This window comes from Xiphophorus hellerii, chromosome 17 (assembly GCF_003331165.1).
Source record: "Xiphophorus hellerii strain 12219 chromosome 17, Xiphophorus_hellerii-4.1, whole genome shotgun sequence".
Classification (NCBI taxonomy): Eukaryota; Metazoa; Chordata; class Actinopteri; order Cyprinodontiformes; family Poeciliidae; genus Xiphophorus; species Xiphophorus hellerii.
The window spans coordinates 8889885-8912168 of NC_045688.1; the positions used below are offsets into that span (position 1 = coordinate 8889885).

Genomic DNA, 22284 nt, shown 5'->3' on the forward strand with positions numbered 1-22284 from the left:
GATCTTAGTACAGCGATTTGTGAATTGGTTTATTATGTCTTTTGAAAAATAACTGTCTTTTATCCTATTAAACCACTGGAACAGTTTAGAAATAATTGCTTCTAGCATATAGTCATTATAGAAACGAAATATGCATTTGACAAATAACTTCAGATGCCAATGTGTGCAAGAAGTATAAATTCTATGCATATCAATACATTGACAATACTTATTTAAATGAAGGATTTTATTTGGCACTCGTTTCCATTTCTGCACTATTGTAAGACATTTCTTTTCATAAAGAGTTTATTTTCTGCTAAAAATCCCCTGTATTTTTGAGGGGAAAAACGGAGGACATTAAATATTCTAAAATTGGGACTAACTAAAAAATAATAATAATAAATAAAAATTACATAGGTAAACAAATTTTTTAGGTGAACAAATTTTACACTTTAGCAGATTAAACCAGGTCATAATGTGGACCCCATGAAAGAGTAGCCATTGTTACAGTAATGGCTAATGGGGATTCAAATAAACAAGCAAACAAGCTTTGCCATCGTCACACCAAATTAATATCAGCCAATAAATAACAGAAAACCTAAGCAGACGCAGTTATTTTGAAGAAAAAAGTTTAGAGACGCTGTACATGTCTTACCTGGACGCCGGGTATGTCCTTTTTAACTCCAAGACAGACCAGGGACTCACCTGCTGCAGACCGGAAGTGTAATTAGCTAATGAACAGGTGCAGCTCATCAGTCTTGATCGCGACAGCAGCAATTAAAACGGGGGAATCAATGTTGTTCCTTTACAAATCCTCCTGTAACTGTAAAACATGTGCCAAACTTTTGCATTTATTGTCCTTTCCAGCTGCTCATTAAAGTCACTTTTAAGTGTCTTAAAGTTAATTTAAGATCGTTTTCCTTTCTTTAAATGTCTGTACAGCCAGAAAGAAATCCTTTAAACAAAATACTGTTCAAATACAATTTTCAATTTAGTTCAGTTTATTTATATAGCGCCAACTCACAAACGTTGTCTTTACAAAAAAGGCAGTCTGATGCAATCCTACAGGCCAATTACACTCATTAAGTCCTGGTTATTAAGCAACACAGGATAATATATTATTCAAATTGGTAAAAAAAAAAATTTAAAAATCCGCATTATCAGAATTCAAAGATCAAGGTGTAACATGACTTAGATTAATTGGTCTCACTAAAGTGACCTGTATGTGCATGTGTGGTTGGTTGTGTTTGCGGACTTAAGTCATGCTGCCATGATTATAAAACATGTGAAAAACAACAAAATTATCTAAAAACACTCAAACTGAAAAGTATTTTACCTAAGCTGACCAGCTGTTTGGGTGAATTTAAGCCTCTGAATGACTGCATTCATGTCCGTCAATGATGGTGACGTCTAAAATAAGTTAATGCATCATCATATTGTAACCCGTGTTACATTTTTCTTACCAATAATCAGTGTTCAAAGCAGACAGGTGGTTCAGCAGGTGGTGGAGTAGCCATACAGCGGCCATAACAGTGAAATAACATTCACAACAAAGGCTGTGTGGGCCCCCTGCTGCCTTTTATCTACTGTAGCCGAGGCAAGAGATAAAGCCAGAGAACATGGGAGAGAGCATCATTACAAATCCATCTACACTCTTTATCTAATCACTAATGGCTTTGGAGGGGAGTTTCAAGCCATCAACACCGCTGTTTTTTCACATTTCCTGCTATATCCCCCCTCACAACCAGCCATTATGTAAATTAAAAAACAAAATATTCCGCTCCTGTTTCCTTGCTCCATCTGAGTGTTCTTCCCTCCAGCCAAGATGACCTTTCTTTTGAGAAGCAAGCCAGTGATCTCTTGTAAAAACGTCTAATTTCAACATCAGATTTCTAATGTTATCCAGGACACTTAAAGGTTAAAACAATCTTCATATGCAAACTTGTCATTAGAAAAAACAAGAAAGAATTAATCCTGTCGATCCAAGCACTGAGCCTGTTTCTTTCTAAGTTAAAGGTCAAAATCTCACAAATTCCTGAAGGCCACTTCCCACCAGCTGGTTACAGCTTTTGCCTGTATCCATACCATCATTCAAGCGTCCAGCGGATGACTCCTGGTAGTGTAGTGTCACGAGTATCACAACGTGGAGAACGACCTTTTCAACCGTGTGTCAGCAGCCCGAGATGCTTCAGGGAGGCCCTCTCACAGCGTCTGAATGTCAGCATCTGATGATCCAGTGAAGCAACAAGACCTTGGACAACCAGAAAAAACAAGGAGGATATCAGAGAAAGGTTGGGCTTTTTATATATATATATATGTTTCATATTTTTATTTATTTAAAAATAAAACAGATATTAAACAAAGAGAAGAATTTGTATGAACTGGCATTGAATATCAACAAGCTTCAGTTTTTATTTTTGAGTTCATCAAAAGGTGAACAAACTATTTTCATTTTGCAGAATGAAATTTTGAAATATTTATGTACTCCTTTTGCAGGTACATATTTTTTATTAAATAAAGAAACTCACAAAACTATTTGTACCTTAAAAACATCCCTGTTATTGTAGCTTTTCTGCAAGTTTCCTGAGGCCATGAGACTGTTGACACATCCCAGAGGCTGAGCTCCCTAGTTGCACCCAAGGCGGTGAACGACACCCTGTTGTGATTTGGAAGGTGTGCACGTGTCATTCTTCAACAGCGAGACTGTCAAAATGTCAAATTCCTCGGCAAGCAAAGAGGTCAGACACTTTTATTTCAAGACTAATAGAAAACTTCACCATCTTCACAAAATCCCTTTGAGCTGCAAGTCTGAACTGTTGACAAAAAAGGAGAAGTTTAGGCATTTTTAAACAAAACCATTTATTGATATTACAGTCTTATAGTCATCGCTCACTTAAGGAGCAGCAGGAACTGCTGAGCCACATCCCAGCTCATCCCAGTTAATTACTTGTTTTGATATTATGAAGAGTCATCCTTATTAAACATCTCAGCTTTCATGAATATTTCCTCTGAATCAATGTCTCATGGAGATATTTGGCTAAACCGGCTGCAGATTTTCGGTTCATGTCCAGCAAGCTCATTCTTGATTATTCTGTTTCTTTTGATTCAGAAAGGCTCAGTCCGGAATATTTTAACACATTAAAATAGTCTTGAAAAGTTTATATCAGGAACTCAAGATTTCAAGTGTTTTTTTTTTTCATTCCTGGTAGCTCACATTTAATTGCTTCTTCATCTGTAATATAGCAGCTATTTCAGAAGTTACTTACCTTTTAATACTTCTCCATACCCTCTATTGTACAATTATATACAATTAAATCTCCATTCAGCCACCCTTCTTTCTATTTCTTCTTCCTGCTGTCCACTGCTTTGCTAGATGCTTCATTTTATTTAATTAAATCATCAGATGTATTTTAAAATACTTTCTGACTAGAAGCACAGAACATATAACAGTCTGAGATTCTGCAGTCTTTGATTTACTGAGCATAAAGCTTTGGGTTATTTATAGACTGGCGAAGAATCAAACTGCAGTCAGTGTGATGAAAATCCTATACATATAAATTGAAACGTAAACGACAACAATCAAACAGTTCACTGAGTTGTTGAGCAGCAACCTCCGTTTACTGGTTCGTTGCTGGGAGCTTGTGCTGATCACTTTGTTTTGACGTCACGGCTGTGTCTCTGAATTCTCCTTTTTGGATTTCCAAGAGATGCTTCCAGCTCGTGCAGATTCTTGGTTCTCCTCAGATGAGACTGAATCCACTCCACAAAGTTTTCTATTAGTTTATGGTATCTCCAGACCTCAAACCCATGCTGTTGGTGACCTACAGAGGGCTGTGCATTAGGGAGAGTCTGCTAACCTCATTAAACTAAAGTTATTTTATGAAAGAAAGGGGCAAATGTTACTTGACATAACATGGAAGATGGACAAGACAACATTTAAATTTTTTCAAGATTCCATTAATTACCTAATGAATAGTATTTTTTGAGTTCAAGTTATTCTAACCAGGTGGTCATTTCCAGGTATTCATAGCCCAATTCCTCCAGGACATTTCCTAAACCTATCAGGGATAATTACCTTGTTAAGGCTTCCTGTGAACTCCCAACAGGGACGGCCATGGGATTGGACCTGCATATATGGTTGACCACCCCCCTGCACTCCTCCCACCTGCTAATGCACAAACTCCATAGATAGATCTGTAGGCGGTGTATGGCTGACTGATGAATGGAGGGACAAAGAGTGCGGCTGAATTTTTAAAGTCTAGAGTAAAGTGTGGATGACAGATGGGTAATTAGTAAAAGTGTCTGTCTAATCCATCTGCACCGAGTCGATTCACACACAGGAAGCCACAGAGGTGAAACTTCGGCCACTGCTTGCCGCTAAACGCTCTGGATTAGCTGGGAGGATTCTCTCTCAGAGTGAGATGCTGCTCTGGGCCTAAACATGCATGTCTGCCTCCCTCCTGCTGGTTTTGTGTTGCTGATGAGGAGCGAGGCGTTTGCGTGTGCATATGTGTTGCTTCTGCACACAGCCCTACGCGAGCCCTCTCTTAAATCACGCCACAAAACACAAACAGCAACAACTTCTCAGAGGGAGGCCCGCGCTGTCATGGTAACAGCGTAGCGTGACCTTCAGAGGCTGGGGATGCTCCCCAGAGCCGCCTCCTATTCTGCCTGGCTTGGACTTTGTGAATCATCAGCAGCATTGAAATTCACATTGCTCCCTCTCTGGAGGTTTGGGCTTATTAAAATGGATGAGCAAATGTGGAAAAATGATGGACATAGCAACAACGAGGCCAAATTTTTCTGTAATAATAATAATAATAAAAACATTCAGGTGTAAAATATCATGTACAATATTATGGGGGCTGCAGGTTGTTATGTAATGTGTGTCCTTTTCAACAGGAGACACATGAGGAAGGGACTCCAACTAACCACAGGTGGGATATGAAATTACATCTTTCATGACAAGGATTTGGCTCCAGATTCACAGACTGGATAATATTTTATGAGGGTGTTCAACCAGGGGAGATTGTCTCCAAGGATCACTGAACACAAAAGCCTTTTATGATGGGCTGAGTCTCCACTGCACGCTGGGAACGCTGCCACCCGCTGGTGAAGAGCAGGAATTGGGCGACTCCTGGAGCTCCACAATTGAACCAACGGCAGCATCTTAGTCTTAGAAATAATGCAAAAGTCTGTGACAGTCAAAACAGCGCAGGAGAGGGGGGTTTCCATTAGTTTTGTGGCTATGTTTCTGAACAGGGGAGCATTGATGATTGTGACCGAACAAGACAATTATACATTGATCAGGAAATGCTCTTCCAGTTGCCTTGGAAGCCACTCTTGGTCCGTAATTCGGTGGCTCTGGATTAGATCATTTCTTTACCAATAGACAAACTCTTACAACCCACCAAACTCGACCTTTGACACAGCAATGAGTAACAGAGTAACAACATCCATGTGAGGCAATAACTAAATTTGTTGTGCATTTCAACAGTGTGTAAAACCTGCATGTTAATGCACTTGGAACGCCTTTAATTTAAGATACAATATTTATAGAACTGCTGATTTAATCACTTTTAGACATAAAAGATGAAATATAAAAAATAACTAAATTAAAAAATCCTTTCAAAACATTATTATTGATTATTTACCCAACAAGATACCATTGTCTTAGAAAGACTAAACAGTTTAGCGCATATTTTATTTTCAAACTTAATTTTAATAAAATAATTAGGTTGTAGGAATTACAAGTGTCCCAGGGTTAATAAGGACTGATTAAATTAAACCTCATGTCTTATTGGACATAGAATAAGGAGGGACATTTTCAATTAATATGAAAACGCTGCAAAATTAGTGTAAAGTTATAAATTAAATGCAAGTCATAGGACATTTTACAGTACATTAAACGCCATATTTGAACCAAATGTGTAAAGAAGACTCAAAATAAATGATACTTTTACTGGAATAGCATAACCAAAATTAATAATTCCAACCTTTATTTTGGGAATGCCATCAGTGTAGGTAAAAATCCTATTTTAGGAGATAATAGTTTCATTTTTTACCCATTTGGACTTTGTAAAACCTCCTCTGCTGTCACGATGCCACTCTTTGCATCTTAGCATATAACTTTTCAGTTTGTCACCAGCCAATATTCCAGCCATTTTAGTTGTTGCTTTCACTGAAGATACAAGCAAATTTAGGAAAGTAGCAAAGTGCCTGTAGCCATTTGCTGAGTTGTAAAGATCAACATATTTCTGAGTGACTCAAATGTTATGTTTTCTTTGCTTTTCCATTTTGCAAAATGGCCATGGAAAATGTGTCTGTTATACACATATTCATAAACAGTAAGTTGAGACCTAAAACTTTCTAGACCCACCAAATAATTTCTTTGCTCGTTACTAAATTGCAAAGGACATATTTTGTTGAATCAAGACATCATTTCACTTAAATGTGCACAATTGTGCCTACTCTTGTTTTTTAGAATTTGAAAATGTTACGAGGAAACTTTAGTGAACCACATTGCTGCAAGAAAATTTAAAGTAATTTGCATTTCAAAGCAACCCAAGAATAGAGCTTTTTATCTACATTCCTGGCTAAAAACAAACATCAACATCATAATTTTGGCGATAAATATTTCCACATCCCAGTCCTCGAACATTTAGTGACTAAAATAAATCATTAAAAACTACATTTTGCATTCTAGCCTGATGAGCCAAATTATGCCATTTGGTAAATGTCAGGCAATTGGACTATCATCAGTTGATTTTCTCTTCCGTTTGTGAACGTTTAGTATCATGTTGACTTTTACAGAAAATTTCAGCAAAGGGCAGCTCCACATGTGGCTGAAGTTATTCAGGAAAAAGCTTTCACAAAGTGAAGCCTCATTATTGCAGTTTTCCACCTCCGGCGTGATGCCGGTTCTAACAGAACAAATGGTGAGACAACTTCAAAAAAAAAAAAAAAGCAGCACTTTCATGTTGAAATAACTTCTAACATTCAAAGATCGCTGCTTATATTGGAAGCATAAGGAGACATTTAATAAAGCCTACTTTCATCACCAGCTCTAAATCATCCTTCTGGTTCGAGGTTTAAAAGCTTGGTGGTCATTCTCCCAGTGCAGTTGGAGAAGTGTATATGTTGTGATAAAGCAGGGCAGTAGGAACGGTCAGAGGAAATTGCAAAAAGCGCATCAAGTATCGTTCTACCCATCTGTTTTCCCCCTTTCAGGCATCCTGACCCCTGCAGTGTCCTGTGCGGATGAGCGCCTTCCTGCACTGAGGGACCCTGGAGATGGAGAAGATTGGCCAGAGAACCGAGAACATGAAGCTAACAGATAATAAAATGTTTCCAGGTATCTTCAAGAACAAGATAAGGCTTGCTGCTCATCGGTCTCTCAAGTATCAATGTGGTCTGTGGAAGAGAGAAGATGGAGAAAGATACTATATACATGCACAGTCTTACATCCCAGATAATGATTATTGAACTTAAATGTGGCAATTAGATGTTTTATTAGATGGAAAGACCAAAAAAGGAGAAATAATTCATACACCTTAAACATTTCCACATGTTATCACATGCAGCAGTTATAAAGCTACTAAAACTGTTTCTAAAATCTATCAATTTAATTATGCAGGGGTGACATTTTTTATTACTCCAAGAGCCATCTTGTTGCATAAATCAAGGAAGAAATTTGTTATTGTGAGCAACAGTTTAAAAGTTTTGTCACAGATTCAAATGGAAATTTATACCTGGGCTTTGACTAGGCACTTCTAACACATATAGTATAATCTAAAGTAGTCAGTTGTAGGTCCAACTGTACGTTAAGTATATTTGTCCTGCTGGATGGTAAACCTTTGACAAAGTGTGAAATCTTTTACAACCGGTCCTGAGTTTTCAGCAGTCTTAGGCTTTTCAAGAAAAAATAGATGCACTGGCCTCAAAATGAAAAATCTGTTTGTCAATATTTGGCAACGGTAGAGCTAAATTGCGACTAATGGGAATTTTCTCTATTATGAATAAGTTGGTTCAGTGAGAAAACATTTAGCATTCAGAAGGTCGAGTCAGGGGTTAGCCAGAAAAAAGTTTGAGCCACACAATAACACAGACCAAGTGAACATCACAAGCGTTGTACGGTGCGTTGAAAGGTCAAAGAGATTAGAAAAGGGCTTCATTATCACAGCACACTCTCCATTTGTCATCTTAAAATGCATCAAGTGTGAAGGTCAGGAGCCATTAACGTCCAGAATTGCATTCAGGGTCAGTTTGAGGTCCTTTCTAATGTAGAATCTACATCTTCAATAGGAAGAAGGAGCAACCAGGAGTTTTTCTTACAACTAAACCTCACACCAGTTTTCCTCAGGTTATTTACAATTTGTGTTTTTAAGTGTGAAACAAACATACATATGAGGCTGTATGTTTAAAGAGTTGGTTAACACTGATTATTGCAGCTTTTCTATAAAAATCAAGGCTTATATTTTTATAACTTAAGTTCCAGATTTTTATTGAAACCAAAGCAGATAAAGCAAAATGACTGACTTGGAACGGCCCAAAAGTAGTGGTGAAATCTCAAAGACCTGGGGGGAGGGAGGGATAAAAAAAACTCAAACAAAACAAAACAAAACTGACATTGAAAACTGTTCTGCTGCAATTGAGGCTGATTGTGTCTTTAAAAGATGGTGCTACCAATTCCCCTGGTTTTACTCAAAATAAAATGAATTTGAAACTCAATATGTGCACACAGCAGATAAAGATATATATTATACATATATAAATACATAGACAAACATACATAGATGTTTGTTACAAACCTAAAAATTAATTATGTAGTAAATGTGGAAATGGACAATGTGTTCTTAGATTTAAGCCAGTAAATATCTGCTAATGTTCCCAATGCTTCTGTGTGTAATATTGGTACATTTTCTTTCCCAGACTATTCTGCAACTTGATGCAAACATTTTCTTGAAAAGCTTAAAAAAAACTCTTCAGAGAAGTGCTGACAAACCATTTCATCACACGCAGAGAAACCTGTTATTTACTGAGCTATGATGAGACTGAAAGCATTGTGACAGTGTCTGAACTTCAGTGGAGGTCTGATGGAGCTGCTGAGAGCTGAATGGCAGCTTATCGTGACTAACCAAAGGCAGATATGGATTGTCTGTGCCCTCTGTGGCTATTTAAAATGACAAACCTCGCAACTTTCCATAAAAATGCTAATAGGGATTACGCAGAGAGCCTCCAGCACTTTCCAGTCACAGAAAGAGGCCATTATCTGGAAATTTAGTGAACATTAGTCAGATACAGATTCTTCCCTCCTTGCTCTGTCACTAGGTGGGGGAATTAATGCGCTTTAGTTGCATAATAAGTGAGATAGGGCTTTTTAATGTCTCAGATGCAGTCAAGTTAGTGATTGACATGTTGAATCATTTTCAGCAGAGAACCAAGAGGAGAAACTAACCCCAACCACATACACCACCACGACCGTCACATTGCATTACCGACTCAGCAGCACAGTATCATCGCATCGAATTAGCGTTAATGAACACAAGCGAGTCGACTGAGAGAGATAATCAAACTTTTATTAAATGACTTAATCTTCTGTACAAGCGTTAAGTAATGGAAAGAGAAATAGATCAGTGATGTTGGTCTGTAAGGGGCTGGTCTTTCACCCCAAAAGGTGTGAATACATCGCCGCTTTAAGATTACCTGTTGCAGCAAGGAGCTCCCTGGAGTAAAATGATCTTAATATACAGCACCTTGCAAAAGTATTCATACCTATTTTCATATTTTTGTCATGCTATGTGAAGTACAGAGAAAATTATGTGTGGATTTCTAACATATTTATAGGACAAAAGTTGAAAAGTGTGGCATGCATTTGCATTCAGCTCCCCTTTTCTCTAATAGCTAAATAAAATCTAGTGAAACCAAACTGTCTTTAGAAGTCAATAACCAGAAATTGTGTAATTTAAACATTGCATATATAGTTATTCTTGTACAAATGTTGACTTTTATATTTAGAGGGGGATGATGGGTAAATACAAATGCACTCCAGACTTTTGAAATTTTCATTTGTAAAAACATTTGCAAGACTTTGTGTTGCTCCGTCTCAAAATCCCAATGAAAGATGTTGCTGTTACTGGTTGTGATGTAACAGAATGTGGGAAAGTTCACAGTTTATGAATGTTTTTGCAAGGCCAAGACTGTCCCTTAACTAAACAAAGCAGATTCAGTTTGTTCCAGCAATTCATCACAGGAAGTGGTTCTTTTGCAGGTTGCAACAAAAAACCTATAAAAATCTGTAGTAACATGTAAATCCCCCAAAAGCTTTTTGACACCAACAAGAATATGAGTCAAGACGCTAATAAAATGCGTAAAGCTCAACGTCTTCATTTCATTTGGACATATTTACAAATTAAAACATTTAAAGAGGCTCCTGCTGGATTGAGATGTACCAAGAAGTTATTAAAAATTGTAGTAACTGGAATGCCATTTACTTAAGAAAGCACCAGGCTTCAACAAGTTTGAAAGAAGGAAAAGAAAAACGTTTCATGCACTTCAAAGCACTACGCCCACTTTGGCTGGCGATACTGTTGTTTAATTTGGTCCAAATGCTGTAAATTCTTTTGTAAAAAGATTTTTCGTAACTAAACAGATTTTCTTGTGCCTAGTTATTCCAGCACGTACATTCAAAGTTTATTTCTTTTAAGATATTGACAGAAATCTTGATAATGAACAATCTAAACAAGCTATGTACAATACATTTACATTAAATATGTATAAGATGATAGACAACCTCCACCACTCAGCCTAGATTTCATAACAATTGGTATACATGTGTTTTTGATTTTAACTCTCAAAAGGTTTTGGGTCAATTTGCCCCTTTTTGTCATTTCATACCAATATGTGCCACTTCACCCAATGCTCTTTAAATTTTAAACCCATATCCTAAAGCCACTTGGCATTGGTTTATACTTCTTTATTATTTTTAGAAATTAAAAACAAATGATCAGTGAACCATAAAAAATTGATTCAATTTAAGATATTATCCTGAAAACTCACATTACATATCAACTCCTTTTATTTTGGTTCTAATTCACAAATGAAGATCTACATCTATAAAATACTACATAGTACAAGCAACCTCCTGATGGTACATATTATGTATTACAGTCATAGAATCACAAAGGATAGATTATAGAAAATGACAATCATAACATCCCTTTTTCGGGTATGAAATAGAAAAAGTCAGTATGTAACATCCAATTGGTTTGGTAGTTGAAAAATGGAGGGATAAAATGGAAAAGGGGGCAAATGACCAGCATTCAAGATGGATGATAAGCTAAAGTAATCTACACCAAATGAAACGGATGCAAGGCCACGTTGTAGGATCTGACCTCCAGCAGGACATCGGGGAGATGGATCGAGTCGCTGCTTCAAGTCTGGACCAATCAGAGCAGCTCTACATTGTCAGCTGTCCCACCACTTTCAGCAGAGTCTTGTTCTCTTGTTTGAGCTGCTCATTCTCATCTTCAAACTCATCCAGGTCCTGTGGAGAGGACATAGCGCACCACTGTCTGTACCTTTTACATGAATACTCCACACACAACCTCTTTATTACTCTGAGCGAGTTTGGCTCGGTTGAAGTCTGAAAGTTAAAACGAGGTTTACTCTGCGAAAACTGAGGCTGTCTTGATAGCAGCAAATTAGCCATTGACAGCCTCAATTAGTTGCGAATGACGGCGGCTCCAAGTTGCAACAGTTCTCGCTTATCAAGCTGACACTTCTCATTTATTCTCGCCTCCATCACCGCCTGTGATTGTGTTGTTGTTGAAAATGAGCTGAACAACATTTGGAGGAAACTAAAGACTTATCCTAAAGGTATCTAATCTTCACTGTGAGACTTTTTTTCTTTTAAGAACAATGCAAAGGAAGTTGTTTTCAAAGAAACCTACAAGGATTTCAAATCCAGATGTTTTTAATGCTTAGCTTTGCGCATTGATCCCTTTTTTTAATCGCATTGACCTTCTAAGAACCCCGCCTTATAATAAATGTTTAAAAGTTTCTGAAAGTCTTTCAAAGGTTTCATTTGGACTCTGGCAACATTTTCCTCTAATTTTCAGGCCTGCACCCCATCACTTTCACAGAAATGTTCATTTGATACTATTGTAATATTGTCATTCAGGATGCTGCTGTTCATCCTGATGAACTCCATCAAAACCTAACAGAGTCGGAAGCTTTTGGTCTCTTTTGATCAGGACTGAAAATATTAGTAACAAAACCTATCAGAAAAGTTTAGGTTATTGCTCAGTTTATTATGTAGTTTTTTATAAAATTTGCATCGCACTAATTATTATTTCACGCTCAATTTTCAGTGCTCAAACAACAGACAGTTATTAATTGAAAGAGTGAAATATCAACTGTTTTAATGAAAGTTTTTGCAAGTTTGAGGCTCAAAATGTTTCTCATTAGAAATATGATCTAATCAGGATCAATAACACACCTCTTTGAACTTTTGTGAACTCAAGCTCTCTCGAAAGCTTATCAAAGAGGAGATACAAATCCGCAACCTTAGAGTTATCAGGTTTTTTTCCACCCAAATAAACTTCAACGCCGTCTGAGGGTTCAATCTCGCTCTGCAGAGATGCTGACTGGATCAGCCGTTATCTCCTGCCTGACATGCGGCCCCTGCAGCAGCTTCACTCAGAGATATTTCTCATGCTTCTTCCAGCATCCTTATATAAAACCCTACTGTTATAACAGGATGCGTATCCCTGTGATGCTATCAGAGCGATGCCTCCTGTAATATTGCATCCTTTGTGTTTACAGATGGGTCGCGTGGCATCCGTCCTAACAACAAAAGTGGACAGATAATAACCAGGAGACATTCATTCAACTTGCTGCCAAAAATTTGCATATCCCTGACAGCCAAGTTTGATCTGTTTAGACTTTCATAGGCTTCACAGAAAGAAAATATCAATTTCCTAAGAGTAGTTTAGATATGACAATCTGCCATTTTACTCCAGGAGAAGCCAAAAGACAGATGTTCTGTCAACCAGTCCTTTGGATCAAGCAAAAAGCTGGTATTGGGAGAGAGTTGAGTTGGGATCATTGGGGTATTTGGGTAAAAAAAAGTTTAGAAGGTTCATAAATTTCTTTTATCATTTTGTGGAAAGTAAACAGGCTTTTGTGCAGACATTCTTGTTAAAATTTTTTATTTGTGATCAAATTGCTGTATAAATTGATCTGAGTATCATGGTCAGACAAGGATGCCCTTTATTAATTGTAATAAGTACACTTAACATTCGTGAGAGCCCCAGCAATTTTAAAAGACATTACTAAAAATCTGATCATAATAGCCAACTATTTAACATGTCACAGTTGAGTGTGAGAAGCATATCTATCGAACTTATCTGGCTGATTGTGGAGCCATTTAAAAATGAAGATGGCACTGAATCCTAGAGGGTACGATGAACTTCAAAAACCCTTTTTAAGAGGAGGAGTCCAGCTGTGAAATGACATCTTTCCTCTAAAACGGTGGCTGATTGTAATCTTTGCCGTCCCACCAGAGGAAGTCTGACAATGCAACACTGATTAGCAAGTAGGTACGGTTGTAATTTCATAATTCTTTTGTTTGGCTTTAAGTTGTACTTTTGTTGAATGTAAAATTGCACGGTAGAGTTGAGAGTGAAATTCATTTGGAAAGTTTATAATCACGTCTTTAAGCAGACAGGACATCTGCTTAAACTTGCGAGACAAGCTGCTGCACAAAATGAACCCTGAGGGGTTTTTTTACTTATTTCAAACACAGACCAATAACTTGTAATTCCTAAAAATCAAGTATTTCTGCCTTTAAATCCCAGGCATGTGAATAAAAGACTAAAAAATGTTCTTCCCACGAAACCCTCAGAACTGTTATACACAACTTCAGTAAAATGCCAAATGATTCTAAGGCCTACGCAATCTACCCACACTTTGCCAAGACAAAAAGACTCAAAATATCAGACGTTTGAGCATATAATAATTACAGTAATAAGTATGATGGAGGCTGCACTTACCAGGTTTAGCAATTCGATTTCCTCCTTCAGTTTTTCAATGACTTTGCCTCTGTCCCGAACAACCTTCACCAGCCTGAACAGCTCCTGGAGCACAGCAGCCAGCCCCATAAAGAACAATAGGATCACATTTAGGGTCATAAAGAATCAATACATCCAGAAAGCTTTGCAATTAGTAGGTTCACTAACATGTGAAAGATATTATACATTTGAAAATAGTATATAAATAATACAGTTATGTTAAATTTTGGGTCGAGCAATTATTTGCAAGTTCTTTTAGCCATTCAGGGTTCCTGTACATTTTCCAAAGTTTCACAGCTCTTTTCTGTCAGTTTGTAGATCCATAAAAAAGAAGTTCACTGTGAATTCATAGAAAGGCCAGGCTTTCAATAGGAAACCTCAAAAACCAGAGACATAAGGCGAATAGACGGATGGAGTAATATGGATGGATGATAGTTAAATAGATTTAGGGGGGATGCATGAACATTTGGAAGGACAACTTTTGTTTCATGGAATGAGGGATGGATGGATAGATGGTGTATAGATGGATGAATGGAAAAAACAAGTGGATGGGTGTTCGTACAAATGGACAGATGAATAAAAGATGGATATGATGAAGAAATACAAGGATATAAGGACAGAAGGATGGACTGAAGAGTGGATTGATATAAACATAAGAATGGGATGGGATGTAAAGTCTAGAAATATTAATGTTTTGTCTTTTATTACAATAAAAGAAGCAAAGAGCTATAAATCCTAATGCCTATGGTAGCCCCAAAAAGTATTAGAAAATCTCTATTTTTATTTCTTTGGTTGGTGTTGAAAACTTACATTATTGTTTTAGGATCATTTAAATATTCAATTCCCTACAATATCTGAAAAGCAATTTATTTCCTTAAAATTGTATGTTAAAGTCAGCCTTAAAATGTGCCTTTTTCCAAAGCTTGAAACAAACTATTTCTCTTTATACAATAAGAAGGTGGGATAGAGGCTCTGAACACATTAGATTAACATTTTGAACTGTTCTTTTATTATGTTAATGACCTCAAACCATTATTTCCACACTGTACTTTTTCTGTTACAGATAGATATGACATTGTCTCCATAGTGACCAAGTGGAGGTGCAGGAAATAGTAAAATATAATGAAGAGGATGTAAATGTTTTCAGAAAAAAAAAATAAAAAATTCAACCATTATTTTAAAAGAACATAATGTCTTTGAACTCCCACATAGATACCTGAAGAAATGATTCTTCCATTCCTTTTAAACGAAAGCACGTGTAGGAGCTAGACTCTTATTAATTTTTAAAAGTTTAGCTCGTTTGATGTGATCCGTCTCAAGATTATTTGTGTTTATGTGCAACATTTATCTAAGGAACCTCTGCATAATTTGTGTGGGAGTATTCGGTCTTCTAAAAAGCAAAAATCTCAGACAAACAAGCCTGGCTATTTGCTTGGAAGTGTAAGAAACAACCCACACCAAAAATAAAGAGTGCCAGACACTGCTTCCAAAGCACTTTCAGTCATTTGACCCTGAGAAACATGTCACGCTGAAGTCAGGGAGGCCAGTGCGGTACTTGCATAAAAAGTCTTTTTTCCAAAGCCACTCGTGTGACATTTGATTCTGAGTGGAGTTTTTTCCACTGCGGAAGCAAAAGACATATCTGCACTGGTAAAGGGCATCTCTTCCATCAACAGAGAGGATTTCTGCCACCGTTTGTAGGCAGAAAGTCAAAAATTCAACAGTTGCACAAAGATCTCAAATTGGATCATATCTTCTGAACAGAGCTCTTTTTATTGAGGCGTTAAGTTTAACAATCCGGTGTTACTTTCAGAACAGGGAAACACAGAGAATCCAATTTTTATTTGAAATATCAACCATAGAGTACGACGAGATTAGGGGTGAGATGCGGGGTCTTTGTTAAATTGCTTATTGGGATTTGGGCTCTGCTGTTCTATTTTTTGTCTCGTCTTATCCAGGTGTGACTGGCTTTCTATTAAGATGCAGTTATGTAGAGAAAAGACAAGCAGCTACCACTATGACTTAATATTGTGGAGTTCTGCATGAAAAACCCGGAGCTGGGCCCTAAGGCATAATATTATTTCACAGAGTAGGGCTGCATGATTTCAGGAAATATTTATCAATCAGTTTTGATTTCAATCAATCATCATTTTGTGACTCTTTAACAAATAAAAAATGCTGTAGTAATCGGAAAGAACCCACACATGCAAACTCCATGTAGGAAAACTTCAACCCATGATTCCAATGCAGGACATTTTTGGGGCAAAGCAACAATGTGAAATTACTTTAAATCTAATTAGCAGACTGCTTACTAGATAAAGAGGGGAGGATGTGCTTGAGATCATTCAAAGAAAGTGTGTGGCAAGCAAAATCATCTATAAACCTTCAGTGAAGATCTGTAATTACACACATCCACTACGTTTCAAATCTGATGACTTTTGAATGCAATTGCTTTTACTGCATTTCACATAGGAACATCCCAGTAAAAGGGAATACTAATGCATATATATCATATTTGGTTTTATGTTCTTAAAAACTGTGTAGATTTTTTTTCACTTTAGTTAAGCACCAATTTGTGTTGGTCTATTATACAATCTCATTAAAATACCCAGAACGATAATAATCCTCCACCTGAAGCAAAGTAATATCACACTTGTTTGACAGGAACAGAGCAACACACTCTGACCTTCATAGAGCAGGCAGGGAATAAAACCTGCCAACAGGCTGGTTCACCTGGAGCATCAGAGCAGATGCTCACTTTACTCACCTTTTTCCTTCATAGGAAATACAAACCTTTGGATGTTATCAGGCTGATATTTACCTATATTTGTGATGACAGGTACAACATTGCTCATGCTTCTGTGGAGGCGAAGAACAACAGCTCAGGCTATGTACGTACCTTCTCCAGCTCCTCCACCCTCTTCTCCAGATTTTCCTCTCCACTCTCTGTGCTGTGACGGTTTTCTCGCTGTCTGATGTTCCCACCAGCCTCCTCTTCCATCCCCTGCCTTGCAGAGCTGTAACAAATTCAAACAGACCATATTTAAACCTTGCTCAACTTTATTATATTGGTCCTTCAACTTCATGTCCTTCATGAAGTTCTAAAAAAAAGAAAGAAAGAGTGACATTTAGGTCTTATTGTCTCCATTCAGAGGCCGTTTGAAGGTATGAATCAGAGGCACATTATTAAACTTCAATAGGATGACACATCTATCATCAAAAGAACAGGTGGGAATATCTTCAGCATATTTGCACTTTCAATTAGGCCTGTATTATTAATAACCCCTGTGCTTCTTATTCTTTTAATGGTGAAGAGAAAGATGAGGATTTGCAATTTTTGTATAAAAAGGCTTCCGATTAGGAAACATTTCATATATTTCAGCTTCAAAAGCCTCCTAGCGTGGCAGTAGCAAATGTGCGTCACTGTTCTTAAGTTGCAAAGAAAATAGATTTAGAGGTTTCTGAATGAACTTTGAGCACCACACAAACTAGCTTCAAAATAATTATGTGCAGTTTGCTTTCTTATTTGTTAGACCTTTTTCAAATAATTACTGACAAGGGGAAAACTTGAATTGCTTTCTCTGCAGAATGTGACCAGTTTATAAAATTCAATTGCCAGAGAATCAAACTGTAGTGGAGACGGCAGGATTCATTGAGATGAGCGAATGTTTGAATCATTTCACTGCTGAAACAGACATGAGACCCAGGACAATCACGTTCAGCATACATGGTATGGGTGCTCTACCAACTGAGCCACCCTGAACCTCACAGCCTTTTTATTTTGCTTTCAAAATATCAACATGAAACATTTTCCCTTTTAAAATGAGTCCACCAGGCTATTTTGGTGTGAAAACAATCCTTTGCTCTTCACTGAGTTATTTGGACATTGTAGACTGTCCACCTTATTCATCATCAAATTAACTTTGCTCAAAGGACCATAGCCTCAGGCAGCAAACAGATCCTTGGTATGATAGCACCACTACCGTGCTCAACAGTTTGCACAGCGTCCTAAGGTTTGAATATATGGACAACCTTGGACAGAGGAGAGGAAAATTGCTAAGTTTAATCTTGTTTTTAAAACTACTACAATCAAACATTTAACTATTTATACTTTTCAAATAAATCTGAAAAACTGATATTTGAGCATATTTTTGGTTAATCTCTAACCACAACTTTTGAGATAATTTAAACAGGAATCTTAATTTTTAATGGCTTTAAGGAATTATGTTTTAGTAAATCAGTGGATACATGTGTGGGTATACACAAATGAAATTAATAAGCATCCAGGAATATGATTTGTAATAATTTACATTGATCACATGTATTGTTTGCCCTGTGTGTCCACAAATGTTACAACAGGAAGATCTGTTAGAAATTACAGAGAATGTTGAAAATCAACATTTTATTGACTTTACAAACAGCATATCTGCATGAATCTTTTTACCAGCTCATTATTTAGTATAAAATCCAAAACCAAGAACTGAAGTCTTATTTGGTTAACATCGTGTTTAAGTTTCCAAGCCTTCAGTGCCATTTATCATGCACAGCAGGTGTTTTTCTAGGCTATGACATTTATACAGCCAACAGCTCATTTCTGTTCCTTCCTACAAAGAAAACAACAAAGACTGGAGAATCCTTTGCTTTTGATCTAAGCAAAGTCCTTGAAGTACTCTCCCTTGTACTTCTCTGCACCCAGACAAGGTACATTTCCTTTGTCTCTTTTCTTCGTTTAAAGTGTATGAGCATGCTGAAAAATTATCTGAACAGGACGCTTCTAAAGAAGCTCAAAACAAAAGGCATACCTTTCATATACCTCTTCCTGCCGTCTCCGTGGTGCCCAGAAACACTCCACAAACCCAACAAGGGTTCTCCAGGATGCACAGCAGGGGCTGAGGCTGAGCCTAAACATCCACGGCCTCAAGACTAAATATCACACCGTGGCCCATTAGCACCCCACAGAGTTCGGTCTGAGAGTGAGAGGCAGAGCCAATCACACACTCCTGGGAGCCTCAGCAGGAGAGAGGGTTGGAAGCACAAACAGGAGGGGCAGCAGCAGCCACAGGTATACCAGCGTCTTTCCACAAACTTGTATTGATGCAGAATAAGCCATATCTTCACTTGAAGTCACATGACAGAGTATTAAAGCGCTGGATTTGCAGCCTGCTCACCAATCTTTCCATTCAGAGCTCCAAGGTTAGAAAATTAATCAGTGAGGTCATTTAAATACTACAGCATACCAAATAAAAATATGCTTTTCACCAAGCAGGATGTTCATCACCCCATCATGGGTAACAAAGCCGAGTTAGTCAAGTTAGCATGGGTAACATGGGTCACAAATTTTTCCTGTTGTTTTTGTTGATCTGAAATATTTAAGAGTGACAAATGTGCAAAAAAGGAAGACATCTGAAGGTTCAAATAGATTAATATTACATTTTCTTTTCAATGCTTAGTGACTTGGTTTTCAGTGTCAAGATAAGTGCAGCAATTAGATGTGTGGGTGTTTTGTTTTTGTAGACTTAATACATATAAACGGATTTTCAATAATGACAAAACCCAAAAAATCCTTCAGGTTCTAACACCAATGTGTTAGATCAACACTTTGCAACAGGAACATTTTAAAGACAGTAAATTAGAGAGTGCTTTGTATTGTTGCCCTTTTAGCCATCTTGTGCGACCCAGCCCACCTGGCAGGTTATCTGTTGCAGAATTGCAGAGCATCCAAGTGTAGCCGGGCCAGCTGATGGGGCAAAAACCATAATTACACAGACAGATTGAATGTCAGCTTGAGAAACAGACTCAGGGTTGGATTAGAACTGCTCACTTCGATTGCACAGACAGCAAAACAAATACTGCATACTTCATTATCAAGTAAAATAAACAATTGAGTCTTAATGATATGTCGGAAAAAGCAAGGAAAAAAACTATACAGGAAGTGAAAATATGTCTGCTAGGAAAGGAGCCAAAGTTGATGTTTGTCGACTTCGAGAAGAAGTTCAAAAGCCTTTCATCAAATGCCAGAGCAAAGCTAAACCAAACTGACCCAGTAATTTCCCACAAAACCTTTCAAAGCAAGCCATTTACTTTCAGCACTCCATGTCTGCCACAGCAGGGAAGTGAAGGCCTGAACCAAGTGTCATAGGTCCAGATGGTGTCCTGTCAGCTACTGTTCAAAAAACAGCCATCAGCCATCATCCTTCTTGAACCATAAGAGCAAGAAACAGGCTGCATCGAGGGAGGAAAACTCTGGGAAATCAAAACAGTCCAGCAGTTTCAGAGAAAATCTTGCGATCATTATCTCCAGGCTTCTTTTCACTCACTTGACAGACTTGTCAAAAAATGACACTTTATGCCTAATCAAAATCAAAATATGAATCTCACCTCTTAAAACGTCCAGAAGCAGCTTTAGGGGTTTCCTGCAAAACAAATGAGAAAAATTGCTTAATTTGCATACACAGTGTATTAACAGAAAAATATAACTCTGTTTGTTCCATCTGCCTAAGGATGTGTTGGCTCACCACGAGGAGAACAAAAAGACATCTACAGAAATAAGAGAAATTCATCAGGAGAAGCATTTATAAAGAGCCTTAAGGTTGTGCATGAAAGTTCAAAAGCAACAGCAGCTGAGCTGATATAAATGGGCTTTGTTTCATTCCATAGTTCACCACAAACTCTGTAGCCTCAAGTTGGAAAAGGCAATCTTGTTTTGAAACATGGAAGGGGTGTTTTTTTTCTTATTTTCCCATTATTGTATAATCTAAAAAAGATCTAAAGATTGTTTAGATCTATCCAGCAGTGAGTGGCGTCGCCTTCAGGAAAATCTCGCTTTTGAGAAAAATGAAGTGTATGTCGCAGGTTCTGGGAGATGAATGCGGATCTCCTTTTTCCTGAGGTTCTGTGCAGTGAAGGGTCCTAAGGTTGATTGAAGAGCCGTTGTTCTGCTAGACTCCATTCATCAATGCTTATTTTTTTTGTTTCATACACGCAGCCATCTTTAAGACTGACATGTATGTTACCTGCAGATGAATTGTGACCTTCACCTCTGAAATATAAAAAGATTTGTACAATGCAACGTCTGAGCAACAAGACTGCTTCAGAAAAAGAAATAAATAATTTTTACAACATTTTTGGTAATTAACATGAAACTAACATCTCCTTGAAACTAATATGAATTAGTTTTAAGGAGGTGGATTTTTGATACAGAAATGGGTGTGAACATACTTTGATACAACTGCAGAAAAACAAAGATTAATGCTGAAAAATTAGTAGAGATAAGAAGAGTTGCACAAAATGTAGTTACAAATATGTAAGACTTAATTTTTCCAATTTTTATTATGTGCCTTGCTTTGACATTTATACACTAGACAAAAGATTATTCAGCTATATCCTATTCTACTTTAAGTTGCTGAGCTTTATTAAACTCCATATAACTTTTTATATTTTAGGTTCATTATTTTTTTTCACATATCTAAGGTCAAAATAATTTTGCATGTACCTACAAAACACATCCACTGACTTGTTTACCTCAATCAAAAAGACTAATTTCAGTAAATATGCTGTCTAAATGTAAATGTGTGTTTACTGCTATTCCTCCACACAATGGCATGGTATGTTCAATAAAGTACGAAAAAACTGAAATAAATCCCTCCTGAACCGAGCTTGAATTGCTTCCATTAGCAATCAAAACTGCTGCTGCAGTGTTTCTAAGCTAATTTGAAACAGATGAACAGAGGTAATATGGAACAGAAATTCATCATTCACAAATGCAAGAAAGGGGAAGTTCATCCACAAATGTGTAAGCAAAGTAAAACACACTAAAACATCTGTTCGCTTAATCAAATCCTTTTAAATGTACTTAATCATTCATGATTCTGACTGGATTAAGCTTATAAATCACTCTTTTTAATGTGTTTTCCATAACTACTTGATTTGAATTAGGCGACACGATTAAGGAGTTTAAACTGAAAGTATTTTTGTATAAAGAATAGTTCATGTGAACCGTGCACCACTTTAAACTTTCAAAACAACAAAGAGAGCACAATCCGCCACACAGGAGTTTTTATTACAAGAATAAAAGATCAAAATTTCATACTTTTCAGATTAGAAATTCCAGAGTTCTCAGTCATTTTTGTCATAAATACATTAATATATTTATAATGAATATGTAACCTGACCTGGAAAGCTGACATGCACTTCAGGGACAATTCTCTGGAAAAAAACAAAACAAAACAAAAAA

At 37.2% G+C, this 22284-nt stretch overlaps 1 protein-coding gene across 1 annotated transcript in view; it reads right to left on the reverse strand.

Annotated features, from left to right (window-relative positions):
• Positions 1-9539: 9539 nt before the first annotated feature.
• Positions 9540-22284, reverse strand: part of pawr (PRKC, apoptosis, WT1, regulator) — a 62917-nt gene continuing 50172 nt past the window's right edge. Inside the window, exons 4-7 of the mRNA XM_032589464.1 lie at positions 20430-20464; positions 16951-17068; positions 14034-14117; positions 9540-11524 (exon numbers count right to left, since the gene is read on the reverse strand). Of these exons, the coding sequence (XP_032445355.1) occupies positions 11438-11524; positions 14034-14117; positions 16951-17068; positions 20430-20464 (324 nt within the window). The 3' untranslated portion in view covers positions 9540-11437. The remainder of the gene's footprint in view (positions 11525-14033; positions 14118-16950; positions 17069-20429; positions 20465-22284) is intronic.